This window comes from Phalangium opilio, unplaced genomic scaffold (genome assembly GCF_054372755.1).
Source record: "Phalangium opilio isolate 3A_F unplaced genomic scaffold, DU_Popi_V2 ptg000077l_1, whole genome shotgun sequence".
NCBI classification, from domain to species: domain Eukaryota; kingdom Metazoa; phylum Arthropoda; class Arachnida; order Opiliones; family Phalangiidae; genus Phalangium; species Phalangium opilio.
This window is the reverse complement of record NW_028324185.1, coordinates 4891348-4914808: the sequence shown is the minus strand read 5'-3', so window position 1 is coordinate 4914808 and position 23461 is coordinate 4891348. Positions and strand designations below refer to the sequence as shown.

The window sequence follows — 23461 nt, the reverse complement described above, 5'->3', positions numbered from 1 at the left end:
TTTCTTTAGAAATATTTTAACTAATTTCTTACGGTTTTCTTAAGAATATTTTTGGGGGATTTGTTACGGTTTTCTTAAGAATTTTTTGGGGAATTTGATACGGTTTTCTTAAGATTTTTTGGGTATTTGTTACGGGTTTCTTAAGAATATTTTTGGGGGTTTCTTACGAATATTTTTGGTTATTCTGAGAGAGCGGTAGCTCTCTTAGATAAGACTTCATACTGCTCTTAATGTATAAGGAAGGTTTTTTGTTTGGATGTAGTTTTTTTTTGTATTGCATTAATTGTTCTGAATAAATTCCACAGAACTACAATTCGGGCCCTCAATATGTGGTTAAAATTTCAAAGAGATCCATTAATTAGTCTAATTTACAAAAAATAAAGTTGCTAAGGGTGGTTTTCATTTCCATAAAATTAATCACACCTTTTGATGAAAAACAGGAATTTTTCCCATAGAAATAACATGGGAAATTTTTGGAAAAAAACAAATCGGTTATTCGTGATTTAGAAAAACTATACGTTGGTTAGTTTTGGGAACGATCTTAAATGAAACTTTACACTATAATCTAGGACCATTTTTCTTGTTATTAAGAAAAATTAGTTTTAAGTATGTTTAATTTAAATTTTAAAAATTGCCCCAATCTGCGATATTTTAGCATTTATACACTGTTTTATTGGGAAATATCAGCGTGACCAATATTGGCCTTTTTTAACGTATAGTTGCCTCATAATAATCCGATTGTTTCTTCTTATTGCCTTTTGGTTGGAATGGCCTATCGATAGTGTGATAAGACGGTTTTAATATTGCCGTCGTGACGTTGATGCGGCCGCTGCGACGACTGGTAATTAAGGTAGATTACCGACGACTGGATATTAAGGTAGATTACCGACGACTGGTAATTAAGGTATATTACCGACGACTGGTAATTAAGGTAGATTACCGACGACTGGTAATTAAGGTAGATTACTGACGACTGGTAATTAAGGTAGATTACCGACGACTGGTAATTAAGGTAGATTACCGACGGCTGTCAATTAAGCTGGATTACAGACGGCTGGTAATTAAGCCAGATTACCGACGACTGGTCATTAGCCAGATTACCGACGACTGGTCATTAGCCAGATTACCGACGACTGGTCATTAGCCAGATTACCAACTTGTGGGTGCTTGTAGGTACTTGTGGGTGCTTGTAGGTACAGACTGTTAAAAAAGTCTTTGCGCGTTGCAGTTTTCGCACATATTTTACTATATTTCAAAAACTATTCAAGCTAGCGCTCTGGAATAAAGTGCGTTATAAAAGTTTTGCATTTCTCTTTCATATTTTACCCGTTCCACAGTTGTCCTTTGCATACTTATACCGGAAACCGGAAATGTCAAAATTATCAACTTTGAAAATATTGGATTCTCGAGGATATAAATGCGATTTTCAGATTCCTTGGGGTCGATTTATATTTGAAAAGTTTTCACCAAATTCAATTCGGATGAATAGGTCACGAGTAATCAGCCTTTATTCAAAATCTGGCAACTTCGATTTAAATGGCGATAATTCATAATCGAGTATCGAATCTTTGTCGTAATAATGCTTGTTAGATGTTATGGCACTTTATGCATATATATATGATTGGTCTTGTGGCGCGATACTTTGAAACAATTCAGACGCTCGTTAAAGGGATGGTGAAGTGGAAAATTAAGTAATTTTTTATTGATTCTTCTATAAGACCAATCTGCATAGTGAATTATCCAGGAAATAACACCGAACGATTTTTATACGTCAATTTGTTTGAAATTTCATGGATAATTTTAAATAAGGATTTCCGACCAATCGCGTAGAGCCCTCTGTCCTTTTATAAACAATTTTCTCGTGGCACGTTCCGTGTTGAATCAATTTATCGCGAGATTTGAAAAAATTTGCGTGATGTGACAATTGTGACGCGAGACATGGAGCGTGCCACTGCCACGAGAATTTTGTTAACAAAAAGGCCCGGCGCTACGCGATTGGTCGGAGGTCCTTATTTAAAATTATTCTTTAAATCTTAGCCTAATTTGAATATTAAAATCAATGGGAGGTATTTCCTAAATTTTCATTATTCAGACTGGTCATATAAGAACCGATAAAAAATCACTTTAATTTCCACTTCCCCCTCCCTTTAAGAGAAAACTCGCGTCTTTTGAAGAGGATAAGCGGTTTGAAAATATTGTTATTTGGGCCATGATATCATAATATTTAGAACTCATATAAATTACGTCTAGATCTTCAGCCCGACTCATTGCAGCCTAGTGAAAATCTCACTCATGATGGCATATGCGCTTCACGAGATCCCTTCAAATAGACATATTCAACTATTCCATTTAAGAAACAACTTCAGAGGAGATGGCTTCTATGCTAGGAAGGTTCGCTACGCGATTGAGCTTCGCTAAACGGAGCTTCTGGGGTTGCCTATAGCCTCCTTCGTATAGAGCAAATGTCAGGCCATTGAAAGATTTTATTTTAGAGGTAGGAATAGGGAACAGAGTAATCTAGGCGCGCGTCAAAGTCCCGGACCCATTCCTCGGGACGGTGGGATATGAAAGAAAAGGCGGGTCATAGCGACAGAGGTAAAAAGGAATTACGTAGTTTTCGCCGTCCCAGTCAGTAACGTCATAAAAACCTAGTTTAAGTGAGCCAATCTGAAATTTTAAACTTTTAATTACGTGTTGGAGGGAGGGGCTCTATACTGGGCTATGAGTCGGACTGAATTAAACACTAACCGTTTTCTATTCCTACTTCTAAAATTAAATATATCTCTGGTGAGGCTTAACAATGAAGCCGACCACAACCAAAGCATGGGCAAAGGCGTTTTTCACAACTGACGTTCAAAGCTACCGATGGAAAGGCCTAAAAATTAAATTAAAAAAATGCAAGTCGATAACAATGATCACAACTAAAAATAACAGCTAACAGCTAAACCGAGCCCGAACGGTAAAAACTTGAAGTTGGTCTCTGCGCTGCTGGTCTGCTACTCCTTTTGTTTATTTTTTATGGCAAAAACACTAACTTAGGGAGGTATTGGGATATTAGGGCATTTTGTGTTTTTTAAAAAATTTATTGTGAAGGAAAGAAAACCAGATATTTCGAATAACTTTCAATATCTTTAAAAGTTGAAAAATATCTATAAAATTATTTGGACGAAAATTTTCAAATAACAAGACTTCCTTCGAGTTTCAAATTGAAGAATGCTCGTGTGCTTTATTGAACTATTTTTACAAACAAGGCAGTCACTTTCTGTTTTAATTGTTGCTTGATTTTTTTTTGCACCTACCCTAGCCTTTAAAGGGAAGATGAAGAGGAAACTTAAGTGTTTTTATAGATTCTTCTTTTACTTTTAAGTCCCTTTTGCATAGTGAAACTTCCAGGAAATAAAGTCTCCGAATGATTTTAAAATTCAAATTAGGCTCAGATTTTATAGATAATTTGAAATAAGCAAGTCTGACCAATCGCTTAACGCCCTGCCTTCCTGTTAACAAAATTTCCGTTGCCCGCTCTATATCACGCACCACGATTGTCACATCGTGGGAAACTTTTATTAAATCTCGCGATAAATTCCATTGGGAATGGAGCGTTCCACGAGAATTTTGTCAACAGGAAGGCAGGGCGTTACGCGATCGGTCGGAGGTTATTACTTTAAATTATCCATAAAATCCAAACCGAATTTGAATTTTAAAATCATTCTGAGATATTTCCTGGATGTTTCACTATGCAGAATAGTCTCATAATTAGTAGAAGAATCGATAAAAACACATTTTTTTCACTTCACCCTCAATTTAAAAACATTCTTAGTCTTATTCTTAAAGACAGAAATAAAGTCTAATGAAATTAGGAGGTAAAGCATTGTAATATTCAACAGATCCGCCCGGTTCGCTGGTATTCTTTTCTGCGTAAGATTAACCAGCCCTAATCGTGACCGGTATTAATATAATTTATAAGCTAACAATTATTCTTATCTAACATAAAAAATAGTTTTAGTGTATGGTTTCAGGCTCTGAAGGACAATTGGCCAGCCCATGCGTCCCGACTCGTTGCAAGATTTCGGGCGAACGAAGGAAGTGACACTTTTCACGGGGCCGCTCTTTCGCCCGACTTGAACCCTATTTAGTGTTTATGTCTCTCATTGAATAAAAGAAGTGGTTAAGGGCTAGGGGAGGTTAAGTTAAATATTAAGCAGCAATTGAAACTGAAAGTGACAGTCTTGATTGTAATAAATAGTTCAATAAAGCAAACGAACTATCTTTAATTTAAAACTCGAAGGAAGTCTTGTAATTTGAAACTCGAAAGAAGTATTGTTATTTGAAAATTTTGCTCCAAATTTTATTAATATTTGTCAGCTTTAAACTAATTATTAATAAAGATAATAAAATTTTTCGAAAAATTCTTCAAAAAAGGCATGTCTTCTTTCCCTCATAATAAGTCTTAAAACACAAAATGACCTAATATCCCCATTACTCCCTAACTGCATTTATCAAACCCGAAGTAATATATTTATATAAATGATCGAGCAAGTAACTGCATTGATGTTTTTTTTCACTACTCCTCGATGCCCAAAAATAGTGTTTTTGCCATAGAAAATAAACAAAAGGAGTAGCAGACCAGCAGCGCAGAGACTGACTTCAAGTTTTTACCGTTCGGGATCGTTTTAGCTGTTAGCTGTTATTTTCAGTTGTGATCATTGTTACCGGCTTTCATTTTTTTTTTCATTTAATTTTTTGGCTTTTCCATCGGTTGTTTTGAACGTCAGTTTTGCCTATGCTTTGGTTGCGGTCGGCTTTATTATTAAGCCTCACCAGAGATAGATTTAATTTTAGAAGTAGGAATAGAGAACGGTTAGTGTTTAATTCAGTCCGACTCATAGCCCAGTATAGAGCCCCTCCCTTCAACACGTAATTAAAAGTTTAAAATTTCAGATTGGCTCACGGGTCAGTCCAGGTGAAATCAGGCAGTGTCCCGACGGCACCATCACCGATTTTGAGGAAACTTTAACCAGTTGAAATATAGACTATTTCATTGGGAAATCCAAGTTTTCAAGTTAAAATTCAATCTAGATTTTAAGATATGAATAATTGAAAAACCCTCACATGAGGGAAGGAAACTTTTCACCCCCAATTCCAGCGATTTTGTTAGCCGATATCTAGGTAATAAAACCAAATATAACCTTGCAACCTTTTTTATTCTTCAAATGGGTGGTAGAGCCTAGATTAAGCTAATAATAGTTTGCGACGAACTTTTTGTTTTATTTCTATAAATCATCAAAGTGCTCTTTGAATTCAACCAAACGCGAAAAGTAGCCTATAACTTAGTATCTCCCGATTCCAAAAACCAAGCTAAAATAAATCAAAGATAACGCTTTCTGGTAGTAATTAAACCGGGGAACACGAAACAATTTCTAGATTTATGGTACGACCAAGGGATGCGGTGCCATTTGACTTCGAAAACAGCCAAGATTCGAAAAATAGTAAAAACATGGTGGTCTTTGAAGCCGTGCCAAGGTACCACCACAATTGAAATATGCACCAAAGTACAAACCATCTGAAAGCCCTTGTTTTAATCTATAACATATCAAAAATCCAAGGATGATATAGAATTTCATCGTATGTAAACGCAGCATCAAACCTGAAAGAAAATCTGAAAAAAGTTAAAATTTTAAGTTAGCCAAAACATTTGGAAAATGATTATGAACGCAATACAGATGAGAAATTACTACTTTTATTGTATGAAATGTGCAGTAACAATGTTGTTTTCTTTTAAATACACCTAAATGAAAATTGTTGATGGATGGGGCACTGGTTCTGTGTTAGCTAAATTGTTTATTATGATCAAATTGATTCCTCTCTCTGTCTCAACAGTGCAGCCCCACTAGTCTTCAGCCTCAAGTTGTCTGTTAGCTCGCCTGCCAATATTTTAGAGTCATTTTAGGTTTTTTAACTGGGTTGTACGAGTATTATGTTCCTTTCTTTGCAAGTGTTAAATTAGAAAATGGAGACTGAACTAAATATACCAAATGTTGATGATGGTTGCTGTTCTTTTGGCCTTCATTTAAACGAGAGTTGCTACGCAACAGACTTTACCGGGAATAAAATATTTGTAGATTTAAGTTCGTTATCCGAAAAAAACAAAGAGCTTCTTCATCTTAGAACTGGACTTGCAATTAACGAAAGTGTGACACTTTGTTTTCATCACGAAAATAAGTTGATATCAAAGTTCGAAAGCCTACAAAGATATTGCTGTGACCCTTTCGGAAAACATAAGAAGTTCATCTCTGCAAATCTTCGAACAATTGTTCCATTTTATGCAATTTCCATAAATTCCTCAAAGCAATTTGCAGGCAAAAAGCTTCTACCAGGACAAAAACTATGCATCAATTGCCAAAAACTATGCTCCAAAGAATTGGAAGATCACGAACTTCGATCAAGTTGCGGAAGCGGGGAAATGTTCATGCCTGAAGAAGAAATTAAAACAAGTGACTTAAACTTGAGTCTGGCAGCTGTTGGGCAGTCACCCGTAAAGAGAGTTAGTGCTAAAGAAAAACCAGGATAAATTAAATCAAAGATTTCAAAACTAAGTCCCTCGTATGAAGATGCAATGGGAAAACTGATTGTTGAAAGTTCTACTGAAAAACATTATTCTGCTTCTTTTCAAAAATCCTGTAAAAACTGCGAAGGATTAACTAATTTAATGAAAGACCTGAAAATCAAAAATAATAATTCTACACGCCAAGAGAAAATAAATTTGTTGAACTTAGTTCCAGAGAGTTACACCTAACAAGAAATAATTAATGAATTTAACGTTTCCAAATATATGGTGAACACCAGCCGGAGGTTAAGACGGGAAAAGGGTATTCTACCTGGTTGCCCCACTAAGCAAGGGAGATATCTCAAAAGCACCGTAAAAGAAAAAGTGATCAATTTTTACAACAGTGACGAGTATTCAAGGATGTGCCCTGGAAAGAAGGAATGTGTATCAGTTAAAGTAGCTGGTACAAGGCAGTTGGTGCAAAAGCGACTGATGCTGGTAAACCTTAAGGAACTACACGCCTCATTCCTGAAATCAACTGATGATAAAGTTGGATTTTCTAAGTTCTGTGAGCTTCGACCAAAGCACTGTGTTATTGCTGGGAAACCAGGCACACATTCAGTTTGTGTGTGTGAGTATTATCAAAATGTTAAACTGGCCCTCTACTCTTTTCCAAATCAACGAATTTCATACAAAGACTTATTAGAAAAACAAGTGTGTGATATTTCAAATCGAAACTGCATGCTGAGCCAATGCGAAGTTTGTCCTGGCTCTGAGGCACTGGAAGCGTACGTTGGAGCTGTCTTTGATGATAATAACATTGATGATGATGACTTCAAAGAAGTGAAGCAATGGGTCCATACCCACCATGCCTCATTGGAGAAATTTCAACTTTCAGCCATTGAGTATAAAGAAAAACTTTCCGCAATGTTCAAAGTTTTAGCCCCGCATCACTTCATTGCGAAAGAGCAGGCTAGTTTCCTAAATATCAGCAAAGATCACCTGCCGGGAAATGAAGCAATCGTTCTACACTGTAAAAAATAATGGTTTACTTCTATTCCATTAATAAATATATATCGTTTTTGTCAGAAAACCAAACACTATCCGGTTTGGTTTTGAACCCTTATGTGCATATGTAATGGATCGGTACAGCACCAATATCATTCCCATCATGGATGTTATTTAAACCATCATTATTCCCATCATGGACGTTTCTTAACCCGTTATTATTCCCACCATGGATGTTATTTAACCCGTTATTATCCCCACCATGGATGTTATTTAACCCGTTATTATCCCCACCATGGATGTTATTTAACCCGTTATTATTCCCATCATGGATGTTCTTTTAACCGTTTTAATGCCTATCATGGATGATATTTTAACCGTTATTATTCCCATCGTGGATATTTTTAAACCGTTATTATTCCCATCATGGATGTTTTTAAACCGTTTTTATTCCCATAATCGATGATATTTTATCCGTTATTATTCCCATCGTGGATATTTTTTAAACCGTTATTATTCCCATCATGGATGTTTTTAAACCGTTATTATTCACATAATCGATGATATTTTAACCGTTATTATTCCCATCATGGATACTTTTTAAACCGTTATTATTCCCATCATGGATGTTTTTTAAACCGTTATTATGCCCATCATGGATGTTTTTTAAACCGTTATTATTCCCATAATCGATACTTTTTAAACCGTTATTATTCCCATCATGGATGTTTTTTAAACCGTTATTATGCCCATCATGGATGTTTTTTAAACCGTTATTATTCCCATAATCGATGATATATTAACCGTTATTATTCCCATAATCGATGATATATTAACCGTTATTATTCCCATAATCGATGATATTTTAACCGTTATTATTCCCATCATGGATGATATTTATACCCTTTATGATGAAAGCTACATTAACATCTCGATTGCCGTGTAAACACCATCCTCTCGTTTCACCCCAACTATATTCAGAGTAGCTAGAAACCGATTACGACCGGACCTTTCAATAATCTGATGGCCACCATAAAGCTTTATTTTAGTTTGACATCTAAACCCGATTATTTACATGTATATTTGACTTTCGGCTCACTCTGAACCGTTAATGTCTCTTCATTACAGAGAAGAATAACAAAACCCATATTTTAATTCACCTCGGTCCTAAATTGTCTACTATTTGATTCTCTAGGCCTATTATGGATAATGGTTGAGTTTTCCGTCAAAGTATAAGCCTTCGCGTTCTTTTAGTATTATCTAAAGCAAGGATTATTCTATATACAGATGTAATATAGCTTAAGTAATATATAAACAGCCATTTCAAATAACAATATTTAAGAATATCCTTGGAATGTCAAAATGAAACAGAGCCTTAAAACTACCTAACTACTAAAGGAATCGAAATTGCGAAAATATTTCCATATAATCACTTTATATTACAAAAAAAGGAAATATTAAAGTTTTGTAAGATTTCTTTACACAAGCGAACTGCTAAGGCAGTGCATTAGTATAGTAACGGACAGACACACACAGACAAACACATATACTTCTGTTTAACTCTTTCTGTATTAATTTTGAGTTGATAAACCAGATTATCTTAAATTCTAAAGTAAATATAATTAATATTATATATTTTCTTCGTTAATTATTCACCTTGTTGAGCGTTACATCGTTTAAAAAATATAATTAGACATTCTTGAGAGACTTGACTAATATTGACGTTTGAAATGAAGGATACGCCTGCTGTTTTGCCCTACTCAAATCGGGAGTATATAAATGTTTCAAATCTCAGGTATAAGAACAGCGCAATTGCGTGAACTTTTGGCGGAAGCCCCACCACTGGGAGGCTAGACGGTTGTCGTAACCCTAGCTGATCACTGCGTCTGTCTTAACCTTAACGATGACGATGGAGATAGAAGCCAGTACGTATAGACTGGCGTCCATGTGGGATGGACAAATTACTGGATGATGGTGGTGTTTAGAAGCCAGTAAGTACGGACTGGTGTCCACGTTGGATGGACAAAAGACCGGATAATCGTCGTGTATAGAAGCCAGTAAGTACGGACTGGTGTCCGTGTGGGATGGACAAAAACCAGAAGTTGGTAGTGTTAGACAGACAATGGAGTAATAGCCAGTGTAAGAGGAATACAATTTTACAAATTTCCGGGAACTGTATTTGCGGTTCGGAAATTGAGAACACATTTGCTCCGATTTGCAAACTGAGAACGCGGTCCCCTGGGGTGTAGCAACAGACACACACGTCGAAATTGGGACTCTCCGTGACATAATTCACTCGGATAGGTAATAAAAAATAAATTGTTTCATTAAAAGTTGGGAAACCAAAATAAACGTCTCCGAGTTAAGACGAGGGCGTACTCTTTCAAACCAAAAATTACTTTCTAAACACAGGTCCATTAGCCAATGAGAAAAACCGGAAATACATAGTTCAAATTTGGCGAGTTATTGCCAAGGGCATTTGTAAAGGTTAAAGCGTATAATCATTTTCTATGTATCCTCAATTCTAATGCGAACCTAATATCTATCACTTAAATGTGGATTTAATTTCCGGCTCACTCTTAACCGTAAAGACCTCCTAAAAGAGGACACGAAACAAGGTCAATTTTCGTTTTTATCTAAGGATAATTACTTCATAGGCCCAATCGTTTCAACACTGGGGAAATGAAGCAACAACATACACATTATCTACTGAAGTTACCATTTACGTTTACACTATATATAAATGTAGTAAAGCTGATTTAAAAGTTAAACACCAAATTTGAAATGTTAATATCAAAAGATGTTCTTGAATATTGACATGAAACAGAGTTTTATACCTACACAACTACTAAAAGAATCGTAATGCCGAAAAATATTTAAAATATTTCCATTCAATATTCTGCAAAAAGAAAATGTTACCGTTTTGTAAGAGATCTTTTCATCCTACTCGCTTCATATTAACATGATATTAACTTTGATATGCGTGTAGTGTTTCGATTCAGATGCAATCTTCAATACTCGTTCTATATAAACTCTCACTTGTGTCATTCTAAAGAAAGAGGTTTATCTTAAATAATTAAATAAATGTAACTGATATTAAATATTTTAATCGTCAGTAATTTCCGTTAATTATAGTTAAGTCGGTTTATGAAACTTAATTCCTACAATAATTTTAAACATAGCTATCTTTAACGTTATACTTCTAGCGAACACCTATATCAGAACTTTTGTAAATTTAGGGTATATAAGGCGACTGATTCACACCAAGGGATGAGAAAATGCGCAATTGCGTCAACCTTTGGTGGACACCCTGCCATTGGGAGGCTAGACGTTTATCTTAACCCTAGACCCTCGCCGCGTACATTTTAAGCCTAACGACGACGATGGAGTAGAAGCCAATGTTGCAGATTGGTGTCTATGTGGTATAGACGAAAGACCAGTAGATGGTGGTGTTAGAAGACAATAAGAACAGATTATTGTGTTTGTGGTGTACACGAAAGGCGAGTGCACAGTGTTGTTGTTAGAAGCCAATAAATAGCGGTTGGCATTGGGCGAAACAATGGCGGCTAGACAGCAGATGAAGGTGTAACGGATAGTTAATGATTGGCGTTAAATTAGATAGATAAAGCAAGGAAGTAAAATTTTCGGAATTTCTGTATACTGCGAACTCGGTCCGCAAATTGCGAACACGTTAGCTCCGATTTGCCAACTGCGAACGCGGTGACAGACAGACACATACAGACACATCCAGTGTAATACCTCTCCGTGACGTCATCGTCACTCGGAGAAGAAAAAAACTATGGCTGTGTCAACAGTTTAAATTTAAACTAATGTGCCAACGTTTCAATTTTATGCTTGTTATGGAATAGAGTAAAAATTGTTAACTATTTTTAAACCAAATTTTAACCATATACCCTAATTTTCCATTATCAAACCTAATATGGAATATAGAAAAATGTTTAACTATGTTTATACCATATTTTAACCATATATCCTGACTTTCCATTACCAAAACCCTATATGGAATAGAGAAAAAATGGTTAAATATTTTTAAACCAAATTCGAACCATATATCCAACTTTCCATTATCAAACCATATATGGAATGGTCAAAAGTTTTTAACATAAACCATTTCTTAACCATATTTTAACCACTTATCCTAACATGCCATTAACAAACCATATATGGAATAGTTCAACATTTAAGATAAACCATTCATACACCATCAGTGGTTTGCCAATCAAAACAAACCCTAATCACACCATTGTCTAGCTAAATTAAAACCATTAATGGTGCAGCGGGAGAGGATATACCCTTTTTATACCATTCATGAACCATTATTTTTAACAGTGTACTTGACTTTGCTAAAACTACACTTTTCTAATACAAGATGCCATTCAGGGTCATCACTGGACCAACACACAAGCGACACTTCATCCATTCGTAGTATATTTCAAAGATGGAACTGGATTGACTCATTTCAATTTTTGTATCATATCGGATTACCTTCATCACGACGCAAATACTGTGCACTCTTTTCTAAGAAGATTAACAACGGAAATAAAGGCATCCCTTCCTATGATTAAGAAGGTGACATATTTCAGTGACGGAGCAGGCAGCCAGTATAAAAATAACAAAAACTTATCGAACTTATGCCACCATTATACCGATTTTGGAATTCATGCCGAGTGGCATTTCTTTGCTACGAGCCATGGAAAAAGCCCCTGTGATGGGATTGGGGATACAGTCAAGAGACTTGTTTCGAAAGCCAGCCTTCAAGCAGCGTACGCTAATCAAATTCAGAATCCCAAAGAAATGTATTTGTACGCAGCTGCAAACATAGCAAATATAAAATTTGCGTACCTTTCCAAAGAAGACGTCCTACAACACGTAGAAGAGTTTAAATTGGCGGAAAGGTATGCGTCCATTAAAACTATACCAGGAACTCGATCACACCATGCTTTCATACCATTGTCAGAAACACTTTTAGATATGAAAAGAGTATCATCGGATGCTTTTGCCACCAAGGTAGAACTTTTCACTCCTCTCAGTAAAGCTAAACAGGTTGATTGGGATGAATGTAACCCAGGCAAATACGTTGCTTTTACCTATGATAAAGAGTGGTACATCGGAAATATCAAGGAAAAAAGCGTAGAAAACAATGATGTTTTGGTAACCTTTATGGAGAGAAATGGTAGAAATCTATCTTGGCCAGAAAGAGAAGACGTATGCTGGGTTCCTTTTTTGAACATAATAACTTTACTTGAACTTAATAATTTTACCTCAAGAAAAAAGCTCTCCTTGTCATCTAAAGATTACAAAAAAATTCTATTACTTACAAATGGTTATCCAAAATGATCCTTATTCTCAGTTATAATAACATTAAATTTTTCACACATGTAGTGTATGTTTTTAAATGATAAAAAACCTGTGCTAATAATTCATTTCATACAATAAAAGTAGTAATTTCTCATCTATATTGCGTTCATAATCATTTTCCAATTGTTTTGGCTAACTTAAAATTTTAACTTTTTTCAGATTTTCTTTCAGGTTTGATGCCGCGTTTACATACGATGGAATTCTATATCATCCTGGGATTTTAGATATGTTATAGATTAAAACAAGGGCTTTCAGATGATTTGTACTTTGGTGCATATTTCAATTGTGGTGGTACCTTGGCACGGCTTCAAAGGTATGTTGTCGATTGGGCGTGTTATCAAAACGCCATTGTCCAAAACGGCTTTTTCATAAACGCGTTTACCATTATAGCCATTTCTCGTTTTAGCGCATTTTGATTACAGCGTTTATATCTTGAGCGTACGAAAGTACGCCTTTTCCAAAATATTGTTGTTTATCTTCATTAACTTCCCAAAATAATATGCCTTTTCCAAAAAATTATATATTTACTTCCGATATAACATTACTCCTTTTTGCATAATATTGTTCTTTGTCCTATATACTTAATATAATAGATATTTCCCTCCCTATCAATCACAGTTTGGGCGGAAACAGCAATCGCTGTTTTGGGAAATAGCACTGTATTGAGAAACGCGGAAACAGCAACCTCGGTTTTGCTTGTACGCGGTTTTGCAAACCGCTGTTTTAGGAACCGCTTTATTCCAAAACGCTCTTTTGAAAACCGCTCAACTACCCGTGAACCGGCTTCAAAGACCACCATGTTTTTACTTTTTTTCAAATCTTGGCGGTTTTCGAAATCTAGAATTTTTTCGTGTTCACCGGTTTAATTACTACCAGAAAGCGTTATCTTTGATTTATTTTAGCTTGGTTTTTGGAGTCGGGAGATATTAAGTTATAGGCTACTTTTCGCGTTTGGTTGAATTCAAAGAGCACTTTGATGATTTATAGGAATAAAACAAAAAGTTCGTCGCAAACTATTATTAGCTTAATCTTGGCTCTACCACCCATTTGAAGAATAAAAAAGGTTGCAAGGTTATATTTGGTTTTATTACCTAGATATCGGCTGTCAAAATCGCTGGAATTGGGGGTGAAAAGTTTCCTTCCCCCATGTGAGGGTTTTTCAATTATTCATATCTTAAAATCTAGATTGAATTTTACCTTGAAAACTTGGATTTCCCAATGAAATAATCTATATTTCAACTGGTTAAATTTTCCTCAAAATCGGTGATGGTGCCGTCGGGACACTGCCTGATTTCACCTGGACTGACCCGTGAGCCAATCTGAAATTTGCTCTATACGCGGGAGGCTATGGCTCCGTTTAGCGAAGCTCAATCGCGTAGCGAACCTTCCTAGCATAGAAGCCATCTCCTCTGAAGTTGTTTCTTAAATGGAATAGTTGAATATGTCTATTTGAAGGGTTCTCGTGAAGCGCATATGCCATCATGAGTGAGATTTTCACTAGGCTGCAATGAGTCGGGCTGAAGATCTAGACGTAATTTATATGAGTTCTAAATATTATGATATCATGGCCCAAATAACAATATTTTCAAACCGCTTATCCTCTTCAAAAGACGCGAGTTTTCTCTTAAAGGGAGGGGGAAGTGGAAATTAAAGTGATTTTTTATCGGTTCTTATATGACCAGTCTGAATAATGAAAATTTAGGAAATACCTCCCATTGATTTTAATATTCAAATTAGGCTAAGATTTAAAGAATAATTTTAAATAAGGACCTCCGACCAATCGCGTAGCGCCGTGCCTTTTTGTTAACAAAATTCTCGTGGCAGTGGCACGCTCCATGTCTCGCGTCACAATTGTCACATCACGCAAATTTTTTCAAATCTCGCGATAAATTGATTCAACACGGAACGTGCCACGAGAAAATTGTTTATAAAAAGGCAGTGCGCGACGCGATTGGTCGGAGATCCCTCTTTAAAATTATCCATGAAATTTCAAACTAATTGTCGTTTAAAAATCGTTCGGTGTTATTTCCTGGATGTTTCACGATGCAGATTGGTCTTATAGAAGAATTAATAAAAAACTACTTTATTTTCCACTTCACCATCCCTTTAATAAACGTCTGATTTGTTTCAAAGTATTGCGCCAAAAGACCAATCATATATATACGCATAAAGTGTCATAACATCTAATAAGCATTATTACGACAAAGATTCGATACTCGATGATGAAGTATCGCCAATCTAACCAAGTTTGCCAGATTTTGAATAAAGGCTGATTACTCGTGACCTATTCATCCGAATTGAATTTGGTGAACACTTTTCAAATATGAATCGACCCCAAGGATTCCAAAAATCGCATTTATATCCTCGAGAATCCAATATTTTCAAAGTTGATAATTTTGACATTTCCGGTTTCCGGTATAAGTATGCAAAGCAAAACTTTGGAACGAGTAAAATATGAAAGAGAAATTCAAAACTTTTATTACGCACTTTATTACAGAGCGCTAGCTTGAATAATTTTTGAAATATAGTAAAATATGTGCGAAAAACGCAACGCGCAAAAACTTTTTTAACAGTCTGTACGACACTGGAACATGCTAAACTCCTAGCCCTACAATTTAACTAGTTACATTTAAATAGACACTAAATTATTTCTGCAAAAACTAGGGTCCGTCCGGGATTTGAACCCGGGAACACTCGCACCCGAGGCGATTATCATACCCCTAGACCAACGGACCATGTACGAAAGTGAAACATGCTAAACTCATCTATCTATATCTATATAAATCAAAGTCCTGACTGACTGACTGATAATCAACGCCCAGCCCAAACCGCTTGCCCTAGAAGGCTGAAAATTTGCAGGAACGTACTAAGAAAAAATTTTCCAATCCGCCGCCATCTTAAAAAATGGCGCAAAGAAATGTAAAATATATTTTCTATGCAATTAAGTACGCGCGTTTCAACCGATTTCACAAATATTTAGTACACTGGTTTGCTTTAACCTTGAGACGGGCTGAATGGTCTTTCGGGTTAGATTTTTCGCCATCTTTTAAAATGCCGGCCAAAAACTTAAAAACCTACTTTATGGAATAATGTCCGCGTGAAAAGTAATAAAAAATATCCCGACGGGCTGACGGACTGTGCCGAGTGCCTATAGGGTGCTACAAAAATATTAGTCATCAGTAAAATCTACACATTCTTTATATCATTTTAGATGGAAGTTCTAATTACACGCGAGCGACGCCGCGGGTAACGGCTAGTAGCTCTATAATTTAACTAGTTGCATTTAAATAGTCACTAAATTATTTCTGCAAAAACTAGGGTCCGTCCGGGATTTGAACCCGGGAACACTCGCACCCAAACAGAGTATCATACCCCTAAACCAACGGATCATGTATGTCTCTGGAAAATGCTCATCTTATGGAACTACCCTGTATTAAGTTGCTTTCAAATATTCACTAAATTACTTCTGCAAAATGTCGGGTCCGTCCGGGATTTGAACCCGGGACCACTCGCACCCTAGGCGAGCACCGTACCTCTAGACCCACGGACCATATATGTTTCTGGAAAATGCTCATCTTATGGACCTACCCTGCAATAAGTTGCTTTCAAATATTGCAGAAGTAAGGCCTCGGCAAGATATTGAAGCTACCTCTGATTTGAGGCGCTATCCGGTCAAAGTGCACTTCGTCCCCTATACTCAGCAGCAGCCAACTTTCACTCATTACCGAATAATAGTATTATAAACGGGAAAGCTAGAATAGCAAGCGACCCAAACAATCTGCGAAACGCTACCCATTTCAGGGCCATTAACAATATCCCAAGAACAACTGTCGAATCCCAAAAATCAGCATCAAACAAATCAACCAAGAGAAACTTTGGCCTAATGTCGAATGATAAACTCGCAACATGCAAGATGAATATAAGTACGATACACGGTGAATACTTTATTGGTAACTGCTCAAAATCTAGCACAGAAGAGCACATTAAAAATTATATAGAAAGTAAGAACATCACTGTTAGCGGTCTACGTATTACGCTAAGATCTCAAGAATCAGAATGCCGACCTCCGAACTTCAACCCCCTGCGCAGATGTGCTTGACGCTTCCAACTGGCCAGTCGGTGTGAGCTGTCATAAACTTGGTGAAAAAGAAGGGAAAAAGACCTGGGGATCAAACGAGGAAGCCGCTGCACTCAATCTTTCCTATGCACCTGAATCAACATATCTGTTAAGCAACTGTAATGTAGAAATTACGACAGAAGAAATTGAGAGCCATCTGGAGGAGTTAGGCATAACCGAAGCAGAAATATCACTTATAAAGGAAGGTCGAAATTGGAAAAACTCCTTCACCATCAAATGTAGTGGAAAATTCGACAAAATCGTCATGAATCTAGGAAACTGACCCAGTGTCCTACGTATATCACGATACCGACCCTCATGCACCCAACCAAGATTAGATGCCTGTTGACTAACACAACTATCGAACTCCAATCTTAATCCTAGGGCTGAAGTATTCCACCCAAAAATTAAAAACCGGTTTTCAAACCCCGTACCTATACATCCAAGAGGCCTGAAAATAGCAAACCTAAATGTACGAAGCCTGAAAAAGAACAACTTCAAACCAATAATGGAAGAAGAAGCACTATTAAAGAAACAAAATATTGACATACTTGGCATCTGTGAAACGTGGCTAACACAAGACATTCCTGATATCCCTCTCAATATCCCTGGCTACAAATTCATTAGGAAAGACCGTACTGCAGGAAACGCTGGTGGCGTAGGCTTCTATCACAAAGAACACTTAAACATATCATTAATGGATACCTCAATATTCACTAGTAACGTTCAATCCAACTTTGAAAACCTATGGATCACTCTCTATGAAACAAGCACAAAACCACTGTACATTTGCACATGTTACATTCCACCAAATGTAGCAGACATGGGTTAAACCCTAGATGAACTCAAAAACCAAGATGATGTAATGACAACGAACATTGACGCAGAAGTCTTAATTCTTGGCGACTTTAACTGTGACCTACTTGCCGCTAAGAAATCTGCTAAAACCAAATCACTGCAAAACATAATGGTTAAATTCACACAGTTAATTAATGAAGCCACGAGAATAACCATGAGTACTAGCACTGCAATGGACCAACTCTATACCAACTACCCATGTAGGATTATGAAAGCCATAGTCATACCTCACGACTTATCGGACCATGATATTGTACTATGCCTGAGACGTAAAAAAACCGTATCCATACCGAAGATAATCAGATGTGTGAGAAATTTTCGATATCTAGACACAGTTGCCTATGTAAAGGAAGTACAGGATACCCTACCCAACAATGAGGGAATCATCAATAGCCCAGATTCTGAACTACAACGCCTTTACACCGCAATATTTCAAAGCTGGGACTACTATGCACCTAAGCGAGACAAGAGAGCGCCACTTAACACGCCTTTTTGGCTAACACATGAAATTAAGCACTGCATGCATCAACGAGATATATTATTAAGGAAAAGTCGGAAAAATGCAATATATCGGAATGAATACCAAAGACTTCGAAACCTTATAAACAGCAAGATTGATAGTGCCAAACGAACATGCCTATCGCACCACGTTAAGAATACTGCATCGACCCCCACAAATATGTGGAGACCCTTAAACCACACTTGAAGCCTGCTAAATATAAAATCTCCCACCTAACGATAAACGGACTAGACTTTACCAACGAAAGTGAGATTGTGGAGGAACTCAATAAATATTACGCATCACTCAAGGAACAAAGACCTGCTGCAACAGATCTCAATCTCCCAAAAGCTACGTCGGGAAGTTTTAGCTTTACTTCTGTTACTGAGGCCACAGTATTAAAACTGATTACGAACTTAAATACAGCTAAAGCAACTGGACTAGATAACCTATCGCCAGCGCTAGTGAAAGCTCTCTCGCACATCATTTGCCCTACCCTCACGAATATCATAAACCTCCCTCTGAAAACTGGAATATTTCCTAAAAAATGGAGGGAAGGGAAAGTCATCCCAGTGCCAAAATTAAACGGAACAACAGAACCAAACAATCTTCGCCCAGTCACGATTCTACCCTGCCTCTCAAAAATAATCGAACGTGTTGTCTAAGATCAACTTTACGAATACCTTTTACAAAACAATATCATGTACGAGAAACAATCCGGCTTCCGTGCTGGTCACTCTACCGTAACTTGCGAAGCGGATCTAATCGAAACAACCATTAACCGGCTAGGGAAAGGACACTTTGTAGGCATTGTCTTCGTCGACCTCTCAAAAGCGTTCGACAGAGTTAACCATGAAATCCTACTGAAACTCTTGAAGACCTATGGCATCGGAGGGCAAAGCTATAGATGGTTCAGATCATACCTTTCGGACAGGACACAGTGTGTCTCCGTAGGCGTAACAAACTCAGCAATGGCACCAATCTCGAGTGGCGTCCCACAAGGTAGTGTTCTGGCACCACTGTTATTCAATGTCTACACTAGTGACATCCACCAATGCCTAACATATGCAACAGCCCATGAGTACGCAGATGACAATGCCATATTGGACTCATCGCCGATCTTAACAAACTTAATCCGAAACCTAGAAAAAGATCTTAGGGAGCTGCAAAAGAAGCTTGTCTCCCGAAAGCTAACGCTCAACGAGAAAAAGACAAAATTCATGATCTTAAACCCTAGTCTTAAAAATGCTGACTATGGATTCCACACACTCGGTTCACTAAATATAGAATTAGTGACATCGTTCACATACTTAGGCTCTCATATTAACAATACACTTAACTGGAACTTGCACATTGACCAGAAAATAAAGAAAGCACGACAAAAAATGTGGCTCTTACGACCCCTACAGAAGCACCTCCCAATTCAAACCCTGAACACGCTCTACAAAACTCTCATACTCCCAATTCTGACATACGGTATGCTCTACAAAACTCTCATACTCCCAATTCTGACATACGGTATCATCCTTTTCGGCGCTTCAGCCAGCAAGAGCAGCTTAGATAAATTACAAATTATCCATAACCATGGAGCCCGGCTGGTATGCAAAGTCTTTAAGCGTCACTCCGCCACGGCGCTAAGAGAAAAATTAAATTGGATGACACTAAATCAAATACATGATGTGTCAGTTCTTCTTTTCATGTTCAACGTAAACGCCCGAAAAGCCCCTGAATACATCCTATCTCTATTTACCAAACTAGACTATGTTCATCACTATAATACTCGTGCTACTAACTACTACAATGATAATAGAAAGAGTACCATTAAGCTTGGTAATTTAAGTCTTAAGAACAAAGCCATCAAACTCTGGAATGAAGTGCCCAATAATATTAAGGCCTGTCTAACGATCGCAGCCTTCAAGAAATCGGTATTCACATATGTAAAATATTTCCCTGGTTGACCTATACATTTATTTTCCAAAACTTTGTTGTTATTTTTAATTTTAAAAATTTTTTTACTTAATCTGAGACTCTTTTGTAAATCAGGGAACATTGACTCCTGAAAAGAATATCTCAAATAAAGAAGCTTTTATTATTATTATTATTATCTTCCTAGCCGCTTCCCCTCCCCACCCCCTCCACACACACTCACCTTTACACTACCTTATGCTACCTTTCTAACCCTAAGAAGACCACTGGGCCTCCGTTATTTTTCCATGACGTCACTCTCTTGGACAAACACGTTTTATCCAAAATAGCAACTCTTTTCCTCTCCCTCCTTTTTGTGGACTCTCGACGAGCAGTTCGCCCTCGACTAGGAACCCCTCGAGTCCTTTCTCGCGCCTGCTAAGTTCACCGTATAGTTTTTTTACTCTTATTTGGTTTATCAATTATGTATTCCGTAATACAACAACATTAAAGTCAGTTATTAATTGAAACTCTCCCTGTCTCGTACATACTTCCAACCGTTAAGCGTTGCATTTTTGGTGTCAGATGTGGGATCGAAATTAATTATCCCTCATTGCCTTTCTCGACCGCCCTACCGTTCTCCATACCATACCATACACCGCTGTGGATTAACTTAATTGTCATCGTGGATCGCCCAATAAAATCACGGATCCCCGTTTCTCGTTTAAGCCCTGCTGGGACCGCTAAATGAGGAACGAAACGAAAAACAAACAAACGAACCAAGATGGCCGAAGAAAGCCCTTTCACCCAGTACGTACAAAGCGTTAATAGCCTAATGGGCGAAGTGCGACGCGCCAATTCCGTGCCGCCTACCCCGTGATGCCAACGGTTTTACTCATATCGTTCCATTCGAGGCTAACCCTAACGAAAGCGCTAAAGACTGGATCGAAGGCTTTCAACGATTAGCTGATCAGTTTAGTTGGGATGATGCGATGAAAGTCTCGATTTCCCCCGGATATTTCATCGTGGGCAGCCCAGCTGATTTTTGGCAAAAAACCTTCGGTCACGAACACACCACGTGGCCCGCCTGGAAAACGGCCTTCCATCACGCCTATCCGGACTCAAAAACTACCGACGACTGGTTACTTGAAATGAGATTACGTTCCCAACAGCCGGGTGAGCCATATGCCTAAAGGGAGACCTCGCGTCAGATGCCCCTGCCACGTTGAAATACATCATCGCCGGAATGCGAAACCGCTCACATGCCGCCATTTTGAGCGCTTCTCCCACCTGCACAACGACGAGCGAGCTACTCCGTGTGGGGAATTCCTTAGAAGATGCCGATCGCGCCTCTTGGACCGCCGACCTTCATCCGTACGATACTAACGCCGCGTTCCAACAACATTCCGCCGCCCCGCCCATTCTCAACCCCGGTTTCGCGCCGAACTATACCCAACATTTCGCCAATGGCAACTTTGCTGCTACTCCCGTTGCAGCACACACCCTCAGCAATGGACCCCGTTTCTTTTCGACTCCATCTGGCAGCTATCTCATACCATCAGCGAGTCCGAACACTAATACTCCACCGGATGCCAGCGCGCAAACGGCTTCCGTCATACGCGTACTAGCAACAGTCGTCAGTACCCTAAAAGATGAAGTTGAAAAACTCAAATCTGACAGCCAACGTCCATCGCGCTCCTCTCAACTACGTACTAATGGCCCGCGTACACCATGACCTAGGTGTGGCTTCTACGGTCACTGGGCCCGGGATTGTAACCAACGACCACAACAGTCCTCCCAGTCCAACGATTCCCAAGACGTTCGTAACGCCGCCAAACACTTTACCCAACAGGGAAACTTCTAGGCCGGACCCTATTGGGGGAAGGGACCAGCCAACCTCGCAACCCCATTATAACACTCACAGGACGGATAGTAAATGGTGTCCCTGTTTTAGATATACCTGTGCGCGAACTCGGTTGCGTGAACTGTGTATTAGATACGGGTGCCGGGAAGTGCGTTATTGACCAAGGACTTATCCACGCCACTAGACTAACAGATTTGGTGAAACCGTGGGAAGGCAACCCGCTTATTGCCTTCAATAAAGCTGGAGTCATACCATGCGGAAATTTACTGCTTGGACTCGAGCTGCGAGCGCATGAGTCTTATAGCGATGTAGACTTTCTCATCGTACCGAACGCGCTTTACCCAATGCTTCTTGGGTCTGACTCGTGTGCTAAGCACAATGCCATTATTAACTATCTTCCTAACGGACACATAGAAGTTACTATCCTTCGCCCATTCGACGAACCTACAGCACCACTACAGCCTATAGAGCCTGCAGCCGAGTTCAGGACCGACAGCAATAACCCAAACACAAACATTACCGACCCGGATTGTACGAACAACCAGGACATTATGGCTTCCCCATTCCACGAGCACCCCATCGTCGAAATTACAGAGCCGGGGCAATCCTCTCTCCCTCTATGTCTTGTCAGTTGCCATAGCCTAACAATCCCAGCCCAAACTGGAATGTGGATACGTGTCAAATCCCAGACTCAAATATTACCAAGTGGCAATATCCTAACCGAAAGAACGATGTGGTCGAAGCCGGGCGAGGTTTTCTTTAGTCCGGCCGCCCTAACTCCCGTCAACCACGGAGAAGCCTCGATACTCCTTGTGAATCACGATGCTGAGAACCTGTTAGTAAAACGTGGCCAAGTACTGAGTCACTACACAGAGGTCGAACATACCAAACCAACCACCACTAGCACAGTAGAACCATCCTGCATCCTGACTCTCGGGAAGTTTGACGACGGCGTTGTAGATGACTTTCGGGAAATCATACAATCCATCAAGATGGGCGAGCATCTTACACCCGATCAACGCCAAGCACTCACCGACCTACTTTTTGCCTTCAAGGACTGTTTCTCGGTCACCACTGAGAGCCTTAGGAAAACGGATGTAGTAGAACATACCATCGACACAGGAAATCACCCACCTATCCATGCCCAGCCGTACTGTGTGTCCCAAAACGAGCGACAGTTATTTGAAAACAAGTGGAGGAAATTCTGGAAAATTATATCGTCGAAATGTCACAAAGTCCCTGGTCTGCGCCAGTTGTCTTAGTTAAACGCCGAGATGGTACCTGGCG

The 23461-nt window shown here is 38.5% G+C and overlaps 1 protein-coding gene and 1 non-coding gene across 2 annotated transcripts; one reads left to right on the top strand and one right to left on the bottom strand.

Annotated features, from left to right (window-relative positions):
• The first annotated feature begins 6007 nt into the window (after positions 1 to 6007).
• On the top strand, positions 6008 to 6568 carry LOC149657017 (ARL14 effector protein-like). Its single transcript, XM_089844662.1, has one exon. It carries the CDS (start codon positions 6008 to 6010, stop codon positions 6566 to 6568), a length of 561 nt encoding a protein of 186 aa, XP_089700788.1.
• A 9026-nt stretch (positions 6569 to 15594) lies between these two features.
• Positions 15595 to 15666, bottom strand: TRNAP-CGG (transfer RNA proline (anticodon CGG)). Its single transcript has one exon. It is a non-coding gene; the product is annotated as a tRNA-Pro (tRNA).
• Between the last annotated feature and the right edge of the window lie 7795 nt (positions 15667 to 23461).